The 15,188-nt window shown below is 40.3% G+C and overlaps 1 protein-coding gene across 1 annotated transcript in view; it reads right to left on the bottom strand.

Annotated features, from left to right (window-relative positions):
- Positions 1 to 293: 293 nt before the first annotated feature.
- Positions 294 to 15,188, bottom strand: part of LOC311055170 (sodium- and chloride-dependent GABA transporter 2-like) — a 34,410-nt gene continuing 19,515 nt past the window's right edge. Inside the window, exons 11-14 of the mRNA XM_084071262.1 lie at positions 15,005 to 15,107; positions 14,802 to 14,902; positions 13,698 to 13,868; positions 294 to 603 (exon numbers count right to left, since the gene is read on the bottom strand). Coding sequence (XP_083927388.1) covers positions 445 to 603; positions 13,698 to 13,868; positions 14,802 to 14,902; positions 15,005 to 15,107 — 534 coding nt within the window. The 3' untranslated portion in view covers positions 294 to 444. The remainder of the gene's footprint in view (positions 604 to 13,697; positions 13,869 to 14,801; positions 14,903 to 15,004; positions 15,108 to 15,188) is intronic.

The following is a 15,188-nucleotide window of genomic DNA, read 5'->3' as shown; positions in this document are numbered from 1 at the left end:
GGGTAATATTTCTTTTTTTGTTAAGTTACTGTAGTTACTTTCCAACACTGGTGTTTTTGTCTGTACTGAATGTATGCTACCTTTATTCAATATGATAAAACATTCTCATACATAATCCTGATAAGTATGGATTTGAAGGAAGATTCTCTAAATAAAGTTGTGAGTTTTCTAATTAATTTATGAATTACTTGATTGTGAGCAATAGGCCTAACAGATGACAATCAGTTGCTGAGAGTCAAATAACATTACAATTGATCTGCTCAAAAAGAGGTTGCTTTAATCCTTGAAAAATAAAATATAATCTCATAAAATGATATTACAGCCAAAAGAAGTACTGTGGCTTCTAGGTCAAGTTAACCTTTTCATCAGAATCACCTTACTGCCATTATGGAGTTATACATGGAAATTGCTTTGGCACATGGCACAGCGACAATCATTAAACAATTAATCCAGGATTGCTGTACACACAGGAATCACAAGACTTTCATCAGCTTCTCCCTTTACATCTCTCGCTTCCATCTCTGCTTCTGAGGTCATGTGGTGCAGCAGAGCATTTGTCTTCTGGGTCAGCAGGTCGGCTGGCTCACATAACAAATGGAGGCGCTAATGAGTAGAGAGAAATAATTACATAACCCATTATCCCATGAAATGTCACATTTGGGGAATTTACATTCATTCGTAAGTCATTTAACATGAACAAACTTACCTGAATAATTATGATATAAACATTATGTGGCTAATAAGGCATTGACTTTTGTTCGTATAATATCAATCTGTACAACTTTCCAATCTTTTTCAACTTTTCAACTCAATATGTGCTTCGGTTTTAAGTCTGCAAGTATATTTTCATACTGCAGGCTTACTGAAATCAATGGAATCCAGTGGCTTCCACACAAATCAAACAAGTCACATTATGCTTTGGGCACTGGTCAGCAGTAGTGTCAATTATACTGTGAGTTGTAGACATTGGATTAAACATGCCGGATTACCAGTACTAGACATTTCTAGTGTAAACTAAAGGGAAAATCCACTCTATATCTACAAACAGACTGCAAATCTGGCTAATGCAATTCTGGACTGCATCCAAAGTCTGGGAAGATTCTTTTGATACTGTCTGCATATGCCGAAGGCAAGGAGCTGTTCAGTGGTGTGTAGGCTACTACACTGGTTATAAATCCACATCTTGAATCGATCAAATCACAATATATAGCCTCATGAAACGATCATCCTTCATCTATTAATTAGGTAGCATTGAGGCTATGTATGCTTGTCAGATAGCATTGTCCTAGCACAAAAGTGATGTATTCTCAAATGAAAAAAGTGCTGACATACTTTACAGTAAAATCAATACTACAGTGTTGGTGCTATTCAAGGAGTGTAGGTTAATAAGTTGTTCCATTATTCACTGAAAATGGAGCAGCTCCAACATGTTTGAGACAAACGTATGGGCATTTGGGGTCGTGGTCATATCTGCCATTGTCTTCGAGATTGAAACAACACAGGTATCAGCATCGCATTTTTGAGACAGACCGTATACAGTGATATCTTTTTCTGTTCTAGTGCAAAACTCTGTATTGTAGTGCAGGGACCTGCAACATCCACCATCTTATGAACAAGAAGGTATGACATAGATGTCAAGTATAGACTGGCGACAGTGTGAAACAGGTCAGTCCCTGGCTGTATGTCTGTGGGAGGCTTTTTTTTTTTTTTTCGAGGTCAGGCATATAGGGGATAGTGGGATGTGTGATGCTTGTGTTTTCTGCCATGTAGTTGATTGATTTGGCCAGTATTGGTAATGCAAGACATGAGTTACAAGAATATGTAGTTGTTACCTGATAACAAGTTGTTTAGAATTTGTTATTACATTTGTAATGTTTACATTACAAGTGATTGGGATTCTGTAATATTTCAATATTTAATTATTAAGAATTGGTACACTAAAACATCTTGGTAATAATCACAGATGGACTTGAGGAGGTGTGGTACAAGAATCAATATATCAACCAATAACTCATACTAAATATCAACAACATTTTAGAAACAGGAACTCCAACTCTGTGAACCCCTCTTTGCAGACGTTCTTGTAATATGTAATGTCCTGTCTATTATTGTAGGCCTATATAATAAGTGTCATGAAGCATCAGGGCATTAATTCACACATTGTGATGCATTGTGAGCTTGGAGACCCATTGTTAGCTTTTAGGTATTTGGCCCCATTTGAAACCTCTCCCTCAGCGATTGGAGCTATTGTCAGCTGTTCGGACTCCTAACTCCACTTGCACTGGATTTGTGTTTGGACAAAACTCCTAACTCCACTTGAGCTGGATTTGGGTAAAGTGGTGATAATATAATGACACATGCAGGTATCTGACAATATATAAAGTCACTATACCAACTGATGGATATTTTTTCATATCTATTTATGATTTATGATTTTATTGTATAGGATATATATTTATATATATATTTATATATATATATATATATATATATATATATAGTATTGTGTTTAACAGTCAATTACATACATAAAAGGCCACCACCATTTGCCACGCACTGACACACAAGCACAGTGTGTCCATGGACTTTACTGCAGTCAGTACACGATAGTTGAAATACTGTCTGGCCATGGACCTGGTTTTGACTAACATCGATGAGAACTGTATTGTTGTGGATTCCGGAAAACCTGCTATCTACGATTGCCTGAGCATTCTGGAATGATTGCTTGAAAGACCTTTGCCGGGAACCATAGGAGATGGTTTTGAAGACATCCAGACGAAGGTCACCCCCTGGCTCCTTGATAACAATTCAACTGGTGCAGACTGTAGAACAAACCACTTTATATCATGCATTTTGTGCTATCGAAGCCAGAAGAGACTATTTATTACAGACAAATGGTCGCTTTAGATTTTTGTTTGTACAGCCTCATATCTCTTCCATATTTTGTGCAAAGTTAATTGTAATATAATAACCTATTAAAACCAGTCGTGTTGTGTCTTCTTTTTAATTATTGCATTATTGCATATGATTTCCCAATCTATCACCAAATTTGATGAGGCAGTATTGCTTTGTTGTATAAATATAAGGTTTTCTTCATTTCCTGAAAAAAATGTGTTTTGGAGTTAGCTGGTTGCTGCTGGACAGCAGAAATATATTATATTAATTAGTGTAATAAATTATAATGTTGTATAATATTATGTATTATAATGTATATTATATATTATAATATAATAAATAGTGTATTAATGATGTAATCTATTATATTAATATATATTTATAAATATAATAATATATTATTATAATGTTATATGTTGTTTTATTGTATATAATATGATATAACATCAAGTATATATAATATGAATTATGTTCTGACAGTTAGAGAGACAGAGAGAAATAGAGGCAGTTAGAGAGAGAGAGAGAGAGAGAGAGAGACAGAGAGAGAGAGAGAGAGAGAGAGATGAATAATTGTCATAAAACTGCAATATTCATTGGTTAATAAAAGCTTAACGTTTTCACTTAGAAAATATCCACTCCCATAAATCTGTTGGTATAGGTACAAAGTTCATGTGTAAAACGTTTCGTGCAGATTGCTCAAAAATCCCAGGAGGAGTTTGATTTTAACTGCTTTTCATATCATTCAAAATGGTGGGAGATCTAAAGGTCAGAGGTCAAAAGTCAGAGTGTGAAAGTTGTTAGGCATGAGGAGACGCATGTGTGTATCGAAGTTTCATGGCTGTAGGTCAAATAGGGCATGAGTTGTACCTGTTCAAAGTTGGCATTTTCAATTGAGTGCTACAGCGGCACCCTTTGGCCAATGGTTTAGAGTTTCGGGTCTTCGCCGTTTGGCATAGCCCTCTACCATATTGCAGAGTTTCGTAAAAAGTGACCTTGCGGTTAGGCCAGAACTGAAAAAACGGCGGAAGAACACGAAAGCCAAGGAATGCAATAAGGCTTCGAGCCTGATAGGCCTCAAAACCTTAAATATTTATATATATGTATATACTGGCCTATACACCAAATACGCATTTGTCCCAACTATATTCCCTCATATAATATGAGTGAGTAGTTGATCAACATAGGCCTGTGACCGACTGGCCTATTAGTCCGGCAGCCCCTGAGGTGTGCTTGGGAAATGTGGGATTCTGTAATAATCCCACATTAAATAACACAATTAAATTAAATGCATGTATTTATTTAATTAGTCCAACATATTGTCTATTCATGAAATCACCTGCTGATCAACTGTCAGCATTGGTCAACAACATGTTTATAGGTGGAAATATGTGACCATTCCTCTCTATTACAAAAAAAAGATTTGCCCTGAGAGTTGAAGGCAAGGGGGCGGGGGTGCGGATGGGGAGAGAGCCCATAGGCGGATTAGGAAGAAACGGGCCCCTGGGCCAAGACACGCAAAAGGCCCCCCCGCCCCCTTCCGTGGGTGCACGCGCGCGCAGCGCGCGTGCACGCACCCACCCCCGCGCGCGCGAAATTTTTGCGGTTAAATCTCGGTTAATAATGGAAATTAATAGGGTTTTTTTCGGTTAAAAACGTCTGTGCACGGCGGCAGATAGGCTAATATAATGCATGTTTTACCTATAACTTAAATACAAAGAAATTGTTCGGTTATATTGCGGTTAATAAGGGAAATTATTAGGTTTTTTTATGTTAAAATTGTTAAAAAAATATGTTAACATTTGTTTTTATTAAAAAAAAAAAAAGGCTCAAGCTCAGGGGCCCCCCTAGCTCAGGGGCCCCTGGGCCTGGGCCCAGTCGGCCCGTTGGGTAATCCTCCTCTGAGACAGCCTGGCTGTGTTGACGGACAACAGATGCACTCTTATGAGAAACAACAAAAATAAAACCTGGCGAAACAGTTGCGTGCATTAGCGCAAGATGAGGATAAAGGAAACATTCAGACTAACCGCTCTATTCAGGGGCGAGTTTGCTTAAACCGCTAATTACTGATTTAGGACTATAGGCAAGAGGCGTTCCCCCGCAAAATTCGGTATTCTGTGCCACCTCCCTCACCCGCCAAACACCTGAGCTACCCCTTACATTATGCATACTGTAGGTGTGGTTTGGGCATTACATTGATAAAACCAATCACTGTGCCAGAAGCCATTGCCTTTAAGAGAAGACTGCGCTAGCCGTCATCCCGGATCCAATATGTGCTCTAGCCTATCTCCCTGTCTGCACTGTTGCCTGGTCTGATTATTATAAGCCACATTGGGCTGGCTTTCCTTTTTTATTTTTTATTTTATCCAAATACATTTTTATATTAATTTGTAGCCTATTGTGTTCACAATAATTAACTCATATTAGACAGATCCGGAATAGTATATGAAAGCCATTTAAAAATATTTATACTATTGGTACACACCGGCTGCTCCCAAATGATTAATTACATCATGTTGCGACAACGCTCCTATACAAGCAGCCATGGACCTCCAGCTGGTCGACCACAGGGCTGGGCGGTGGTACACAGACATACAGTAGCATATGGGTATAATAAATTGGCCAGTTTTAGGAAAGGTCTTTATGTACTCACGTTGGCTGTTATTGTTCTATTTCCACCAATCTAATGGATTCCAGGGGTGTGTAAACATCTCTAAAGTAGCTCCATAGTTTCCTCTGAAGTGACGCAGTAAACTTAGGCTACATCCATATTGTCCCGTTTTCTTTCATCATCCACCTTTGTTCAATAATCCCGAACAGAGCTACACTTTAAGTTTACATCAATCATAGCCTCTCAAACCCAGACACATTGCTGCGATGCGTTTGTGCGTCGCCTACCTACCCAAAATAACAGACATACAAGGTATCAACGCGCTGCGTCATGTCGTGTCGACAGCTTACAGATCTGTTATTTTGGGCAGCATAAACAATGAGGCGCGATAGAGCAGCGCATGAGGCGTGCGCGCGCCACGGATGTAATGTAAAAACATTACATTACGTGTCAACAATACTAGACATGTAATATGCTTGGAGCTTTTAATGCAGTGGTTCTCAACCTGTGGGTCGAGACCACAATGGAGCACCCAACGCCTGGCGAGCTTGTAGATCTGCTATTTTCAATATTCATCTGTGGAACCGAGTCAAACAAAATGGGGGGGTCCCCAGTTCAAATATGGTTATTTTGGGGGGTCGATGGCCTGAAAAGATTGAGAACCTTTAATGCAGTAAACATGAACGTAGCGTTTACGTGGGGAATATAATAATAATATAATACCGGCAGCATGGGTTTAACGAGACAGCAGCCAAAATGAAAATCACACTAGATGATCCGATCATCTGATCAAATGTAAGTGCTTAAAATTTTAGCCCAAACCCAACGGGACCCGACCCGTTTTTTGTATCCAAATAAATTCATATATTAATTAATTTGTAGCGTATTGTGTTCACAATAAGCAACTCTTCATATTCAGATCCCCAAGAGTATATGAAAGCACTGTACGCCTGCCTGGCCAGAGCCGAGCCTGGAGGGAGCCAGCAATCCTCATCCGCCGCCGCAACTACCATCCAGCCTGGCCCGGTTGATGGATCATCACCTAGCCCCTTATCCTGGGCTACTGTTGTCAGGAAAGGCCGCCGCAGGAAAGGCGTAGTTCCAGCTCCTCTTCTTCCCCTCTTTGACGCAAGTTTGAACCTATCCTTTCCAGTCTCCAACATCTTCTCTCCTCTGTCAAAGATTCCCAATAAGTCTGTCCCCTCGCCGATAACTCCTTTGGCTCTGCGAGTGGACCCTATCCGGGGGTCAATCAATAGGAAAAGCTCCACACCCGCCTCTCAGCGGGCTGTCGGTAGAAAACGCCCCGCAAGTCCCTCTCCCCCCATGGGCTCGCCACCGTCGTCCCCGGCTCCTCCAGGGGATAAACGGCCGTGTCTTTCCACTCTGCAGCCTGTGGCTGACATTCCGCTCATTTCCAGCTCTACCGTGGAAATTGTTGCAAATCAAATATCTGTTGTTGCACCGATTGAATCCATGGAATTTCAAATCGCCAATACTAATGTAGATACCTCCACTGCTACTGTTGTAGATGTTGATGCTAACGCTAATGCTAATGCTATTGCTAACAGGAATGCCGGTACTGGGGCTAATGTTATTGCTAGCGGCTCCAGTGCTATCGCTAACCATGATAGCGTGTTAGCCCGCTTCTCCAAGAAGCTGGCTTGCTATAATAACACCAAGCTCAACAGCAAGCCTGACATTTTAATAATAGGAGATTCTTTGGTTAGGCATTTAATCCTCCCAGGTGCTGTCACCTACTGTCTCTCCGGGGGAAAGATAATGGATCTGATTGCACTATTACCAGCTGTTATTGATTTACATCCGACGGTCTCTATCATTATCACTCACGTGGCTACGAATGACGTCATGGCTAGACAGTCAACAAAGATGAGGACTGACATGGAGATGTTGTGCTCCTTAGTGGACAGCCTGGGGAAGCGATGCATTGTTTCGGGACCCATTCCAACGCTCTCCATGAAATCTGAACACTTTAGCCGTCTTTTTAGTTTTCATCTGTGGCTTAAACATTTTTGCGATGCTTTAGGCTATGATTTCATCTCCAACTATGACCACTTTTGGCGTATTGCTAATCTTTTTAAAGGTGTAGTGAAATGAAAAATATGTTTTTCACACTTTTAGAGCATATCCGTGGTCATCATATGGGCATACCTAACAATAGATGCCAAAAAAAATAAAAAATAAACATTTTTGTGTATTTTTACATCTAAAGTCCCTAAAAAGGCAATCTTAATTACTTCCTGTAAACGAAAACGTGCTGCGTGATGACATAACTCGACCTTCGTGAATATAAATGAATCTTGATTACATGCACCTGTTTGATTCCCATAGCTGCACGTTCTTCAAACACAGCTGATTTTAATTACAGAGATACTCCGTTTTGAATCTCATTGAAGATGAGTGTATTACTCATTTTAAACTTCATCTGCACACTAAAATATGTATCTGAAAACATTATAGGTTAGAAATAAGCCAGGTAGTAGCAAACGCGCTTCACTGGCCGTCTCTCTCTCACTTGTAAACAAACACTAGCCGTGTTGCCCACGGCTGAAGTGATTGAGATCCAACGTCCCATAGCCTGAAGGGATGGGACCTTCTGATTGGATTAGAGTCGTTGAGCCGATGTTTCAGGCTGAACCTTCAAAATAAAATGACCGAAAATGTCACTTCAGTGCGTCTTTAAGAATGATGGAGTGCACCTAAACACTAAGGGCACTTTACAATTACGTGTCAATTGTATAAAATACATTGCTTTTGCTTTTAATTGATATGTAGCACGGCATGATCCAACCTTTATACCTCCCTCTGCAGTTTCTAGTCCCAACCATGTGGATCCTGCCGTTTTATGTCATATCTCTGCCCCCCCGAATTCCACCTGTCTATCACACTCTCAATCTCCATTCTTTCCCATGTCCATTCCTGTAGTTATTACTACTAGACAACCATCTAGTCACAGTAATCTTCACAGTGTGGTCTCCAATCGAATTGAAATTCCCCTGCAGCCATCTATAAACATTTCCATTCCCAATCCAGTCACACCAGTCACACCATTTACCAAATTGACTTTTAAGAATCGAAAAGGGCTTGGGATAATACATCTAAATATTAGGAGTCTAGTTCACAACTTTGATTTTATAATTTTACTGGTCAAACAGACTAACCCTGACATCCTGGTTCTAAGTGAGACTTGGCTCAAAAAGAGTACTTGTGACTCCAAAGTGGCTCTCTTAAATTATAATTTATTTAGAGCAGACAGACTCGGTAGATGCGGTGGGGTGTGTATCTACACAAAATCTAATCTCTCTTCCACTGTTTTAAAAGCTGTCTCTCATCCCAGGTGCTTTGAATGGCTTTCTTTAAAGGTTCAGTATGGAACATCTTCACTCATTGTTGTGGGTATCTACAGACCCCCGTCTGCAGACCCAGGTACCATTGACACCCTTGCCAGCATGCTCTCCATGCACTCTGATGAGGAGCTTCTGGTTTTGGGGGACATAAACCAAAACTGGCTGGGTATAGCTTCTGTGCACCTCAAGGAGGTTGCCAGTGACCTAAATTTATCACAGCTAGTCCTTGAAACCACTAGGCCAAATCTGCTTGACAGCTCAAAATCTACCCTGATTGACCTTATTTTTACTAATAGAGCTGACAAATTCTCCGCTTGTGGGGTTTTCGAGCTGGGTGTTAGCGACCATTGCCCAGTTGGTTGCATAAGAGATGCCCGTTTGCTACGAACAAAATCTCAGGTGATCTTAAAGAGAAATTTTAAGCATTTTAATGAGGACGCATTCTTATCTGACATTTTAAATAGCAACCTGTTTTTAACTTCCACTTTTTCGGATGTTGATTTGGCACTAGAATTTTTTGCACACACCTTTGTCTCTATTGTGGATGCTCATGCTCCATTTAAGAGGATGAGAATTAAGGATAAAATTACCCCCTGGTTCTCACCTGCTCTAGCTGCTCTTTTTAATGAGAGGAACAGAGCATGGTCGCGTGCTAGGCGCTCGGGTGACCAAGCTCATTGGGCCTGCTTTAGACAAATTAGGAATAAGTGCACCTCCTCTCTAAGACAGGCTAAGTCAAATTATTTTTTAAATTTAATTACATGTGCACAGGGAAATCCAATAAAATTCTGGAAAGCAGTGAATTCACTCAATAATAACTCCTCTTCCGCACTTCCTGCGCAAGTCACTGTCAATAACGGTGTAATATCAGACTCCTTGGAAGTTTGTTCTGCTTTTAATTTGCATTTTGCAGAGGCTGGGCACCTATTCAACAACACTTACAATGGACCTCCACTCTCCACTAATTTTAGCAACTCTAGTAATAACACGACAGATCCGTTTTCCATTCAGCCATTCTCTACCTCCGTTGTTTTGGAAGCTCTGCTTAAAATTAATCTTAAAACCTCGACTGGAGAGGATAAATTAGATCCATTCTTTTTATTAACAGCAGCACCTCTTATCGTACCACACATTACACATATCTTTAATCTTTCTGTCAGAACCAGTTGCTTCCCATATACCTGGAAACTAGCTCATATCCTGCCACTGCACAAAGGCGGAGATAAGCAAGATCTAAATAATTACAGACCAATATCAAAATTACCCTGTCTTGCGAAAATCTTGGAATCCCTCGTTAACTCACAGCTGAAATCATTTCTCTCACACTTCTCAATTTTAGATATAAATCAATCTGGTTTCAGAGCCAACCATAGCACTATAACAGCCGTTACTCTAGTCACCAACACCATTTTATCTGCACTGGACAATAAACTGCATTGCACCGCGCTCTTTGTAGATTTATCCAAGGCTTTCGACACCGTCAACCACAATATTCTACTACAGAAACTGCACAACATTGGTTTTAGCGAGTTAGCCTCCAACTGGTTTCAAAATTATTTACTCAATAGACACCAATCTGTAAAATCTGGGAGCACTCAGTCTGAGTTCCGTCCGGTCTCCATGGGTGTCCCCCAAGGCTCCATCTTAGGCCCCGTTCTTTTTACTTTATATATCAATAATATCATTTCTTCCCTTAATGACTGCTATGCACATCTCTATGCGGATGACACGGTCATATATTGTATTGCCAAGACAGCCCAGCTTGCCAATAGGAAGCTGCAGCTTGCCTTCAATGTCCTCCAGGAAGCCCTGGTTGAGCTTAGGCTGGTTTTGAACTCAAAGAAAACTAAGTTTATGATATTCACCAGGGCTAGAAACTCCAACCATGAGAACTTAGACATAATCTCTTCAAGTGGCTCTCCAATTGAGAGAGTCTCAGAATATAAGTACCTTGGAATATGGCTCGATGAAAAATTATCATTTAAACTTCATGTTGACAACCTGGTCACAAAACTTAGACAAAAAATGGGCTTTCTTTATAGAAATAAAACATGCTTTCCGGTTTCGTGTAAAAGAAACATTATTGAAGCCACTTTTCTGTCTGTCCTGGATTATGGGGACACTATTTATAGGACTGCTGCGCCATCAATTTTAAAGCGCCTTGATACAGTATACCACTCTGCCTTAAGATGGATAACTGGTGACAGTTACGGCACCCATCACTGTACCCTGTATAGGAATGCTAGCTTATCCTCTCTCTCGGAAAGGCGTGATCAACACTGGTATCTCTTCATTTTTAAAGCCATCTCAGGTATGCTCCCGCCTTATATTTGTGGTATGTTGGAGCAGAACCCTAGCTCCTACCAGACCCGCTCAAGTGATTTCCTAACACTTAAGGTTCCTTTTGCTCATTCAGACCTAGGCAAAGCAGCATTTTCTGTTAGTGCTCCATCTACTTGGAATGAGCTCCAGAAGTCCCTAAAAATTAGATCACTGCCTTCCTTGGGTCAATTTAGGGCAATGGTTTCCAACACTTTTATTTCAGACTTTAACTGCTTTATTTAATTTTCTATGTATCAGTTTTAGTTCTGGTAAATATTTTGAGTATATTTTGAGTATTCTTTGTCTTCTGTTATTTAAATTAATATACTTGATATGGAATTGTATATTTGTATCTCTGTGGATAAAATTGTTGTATCTCGGCTACATTGAAAATGAGGGTCTGGCCCTCAACTGTATTCCGAGTTGAAATAAAGGTTATGATGATTTAAAATATTTAATACTATTCTTACACAGCTGCTAAGCAGCTAATAATCACCAAAACGCAAAAGTAGGTCAAATCAATCAATCAGCCTCAGCCAGCTGTTTTCTGTCACTGCGCAGCACTCTTTCAAGTTTAAACCAACATGACATATAGAATGGATCAGAATAGCAGGCAGCGGGCAGTATGAGGTAACATTGGATGTGATTTCTCCATGCAACTCTTTCCCATCAAACAAAGTAATCCAAACTTATCTTACTTAACCATATTTTGTACTGCTTATTTTGCTTGTTAAAAGCATGATTTTATTAAGACATTACAGCAATATGGAAAAAACGAAAATATCTCAATCTAAAATATATTTAATAGAATAACCAAATTTAATTTTTTAAATGGTTATAGGGCCAGTGTATATAGTTATATAGCCTATTTGCTCCATGCTGTTTTTTAAATAAAAGGTAGACTGTTGGAATAGGGTAGAATGACTCCTGTTAACGAATTACCAAGATTTAATGAAAAAAAATCCTTCTTTAGAACATTGACTGACGGGCTGGTCTGGCCCTAATTTGTCAATTATTAGTCGAGCCAGGCTGAAATATTTAGGGGCTATGAAAGCTAGTTTGAAGTGCTCATGTGGCCTTATATCGCTTCTTTTTGTTTTCATAGACCTGTGGTTGCTTATTTCTAGCCAAGGCTGGCAACACGGCTCATGGTCCAACGCACAAAGCCATTGCAGTGTCTGCGTGCACTTGGCGGGTGCTTTTAGAATCCACTATCCCCCCCCCCAAAGCCGTACCCATGTGTGTCTACAGAATGGCAACTTGGGGGATATAGCAACGCCCACGGGCACACCTCCACGCGCAAATAACGGAGTCGGCATAATGGGGGATGGGTAGAGCAGGTGCTAGAATAACATATTGGGGCAGTGCAGCTCCATTATCCGTATTTAACAGGTTTAGGGTAACGTTTAGGGGTTTAGTGGGCTGCAGAATAGAGCCCTAAATGTCCAGTTTTCTGATTCACAACCACTACTACAACTACATTTCTCTAAATATTATAAACTTTCACGACAGCCTAAGTACAAATATAATTTATGAATAGGCTACTAATAGGCTACAGTGAAGTCGGACTGAATGACTGAAACGTTTTTTTTTTATTTTTTACTCTATTGGTGTTTTGTTGTAGGGAATTATTTGGCACATTATTTGGTATCTGTTATGAAAGAGAAATTGTATCATGAGTGATGGCCATATTTACATTTCCTTACAGATTACAAATTCCTTACATAACAAATCCTTATAAGCTTATAAGCTATATATTTCTGGGTTGCATAGTAGCATTAGTGAGAACATCGCTCCTCCTGCTGAGAGTATCCTAGCACTAGAATCCCAACCCCCTTCCCCGCCCCCTTGAATCTCAGCACTAAAATCTCCCCCTCCCCCCCTTGCCTTCAACTCCCTAGGAAAACGCTGTTCGCGTATCTGTCTCTCTGAGGAGCTCTCTCTCTCTCTCTCTCTCTCTCTCTCTCTCTCTCTCTCTCTCTCTCTCTCTCTCTCTCTGACATTGAATTCAAATCATCCTTTGATTTCCATCTTATAGGGAGACATGTTGTCTGTTTGTAAATATTAACTTAGCTGGCCAATATCATTGGAATAGCAGAATGCCAATTCTGTTTTAGGGTGGATTTTCCCTTTAAAGAGTATCAAAACTGACAGTTGCTGATATTTGTGAATTGTTTCCTATTAGTAGTAGTGATAGTGTTTACAAGGAAACTGCTGTTGAGATGAGATGAGAGATGTTGGTAGTTAGGCATACAATTATGGACTTAAGATGAGGCACCATGTTAGCAACAATTCTTTAGGCCCTCATCACCATATCACATTCATTCTGAAGACTTTAGTTAGCAGGATAGGCACAAATAAGACAAAATGGTAATGTTGCCGAGTTGAATCAGTGTGGGGACTGCATGGGTACATTTCCACCAACAGAACATAATCCCCAGTAACAGTATATGTCTCAAATTAATTATTCCAAAATATTACCACCTGCTGTAGCCTACTCTCACCTGGCGGAGGGTCCCTGGCCCAGTGGTCAGTTTCATCAGTGCCCACCCAGGTACAAGTACAATGGAGGAGAGCGCCAACAGCCAGCCCATAACGTTGGCCCATTCTGGATAGATATACCAACGGTTGTAAGTTAGGGGCTGGTACTCCACTAAGGAACCTATGAAACATAGCTGAGGGGAGAAAGGAAACAAAAAAGCTTTTGTGCATATAAATGTTATGGATATTTGTTACACAGCTTGGTTGAATGCTTGATTCTGATTCTGGTCAGTCATCTGTCAATATTTCTGGATAATGACGATGAGCTCTATAACGGACCGCTGTCTAATCAGAGACTCAGAAAACCTGCTCATGTCAACCTGCGCTGCATGGTTTTATGCTTTATCCAACATGACAGCCATGTAAACAAACAAACAATGTTATTAACAACTAAACGTTGCTCTCAAGAATGTTTTTGAAAACATTTGAAGTGAGAAATAGACGATGCAATAACCAAAAAGTGATTCTATTTGATCCACTACACTTTCTTGTTTATCGTGGCGCAACAACGGGGGAGTACCCCCGGGGCAAATCCGGCGGTATTACAGGCAAATCGGCGGTATATAGAATGGGGGCGAGTGTGTTTTGGGGTGAGTCTTCCCGTTACCTTTATGGAATGCTGTCATTTGTTTTCCGAGGCGAACTTGTCCGCCCAGCCCAATACTTATGGAATACTTTCATTGCCGTAAGCAATGAAATACTTCGTTTTGTTGTTACTTTTGGGTCAATTTATGTATTTTTTAAGTAGCCGTGCAATAAGCGCTTCGGTGCATAATCACCCTGTTGGGCTTTAAATGTCAATAATGACCACCCCCCCATGCATTATCCCTTGCTTATTTTGTTGTCTGACTTTAGTAATTTAAATTCAAATGCTGTGAATTGTTTTAGATTGCTCCATTTGGTGGCCTAAACTATGGATATGGGGCATTTCCAACATTGACATTTAAAAAAAAAAAAGCAGGCTATTGGTTTTCATTCAAGCCATCTACTCAGGGAATATTTCTGTTTCTGAGACATGAGGTGAATACAATTATCTGAATGTGGATAATAATGTTGCTTCAACTCACCAGTGAGACCAAGGGGGTGAGATAGAGCCAGCAGAGTTTGAACATGGGATTAGGCCGCACGCCTGTCATGTCATGTATGATGCCACACATACGATCTGCTCCTGATTCAGAATTTGGTACAGACAGAGGTTAGCTGTTGACATGTTTGGACACTGCGATTGCTTGTGAATGACTTTTTACTATTTCTGAAATAGAATACCCACCAAATACCCAGCCCAAAGCCAGGGACTCAAACACAGCAAGAAAGAGAAGGCAGGCTCCATTGCAGGCATAGTAGTCAAATAGCTGGAACACATACATCCCCCCCTGTCGGCAAGAGACATGAGGTGTGATTGCAATTTGCAACAAAGTTTATTTTCTGTTGTTTGGTTTTCAAACAATAGGTCA

Source organism: Gymnoscopelus microlampas (genome assembly GCF_963454915.1).
Source record: "Gymnoscopelus microlampas genome assembly, chromosome: 11".
Lineage (NCBI taxonomy): Eukaryota > Metazoa > Chordata > Actinopteri > Myctophiformes > Myctophidae > Gymnoscopelus > Gymnoscopelus microlampas.
The sequence above is the reverse complement of the archived record's forward strand: the minus strand, read 5'-3'. Positions and strand labels throughout refer to the sequence as shown.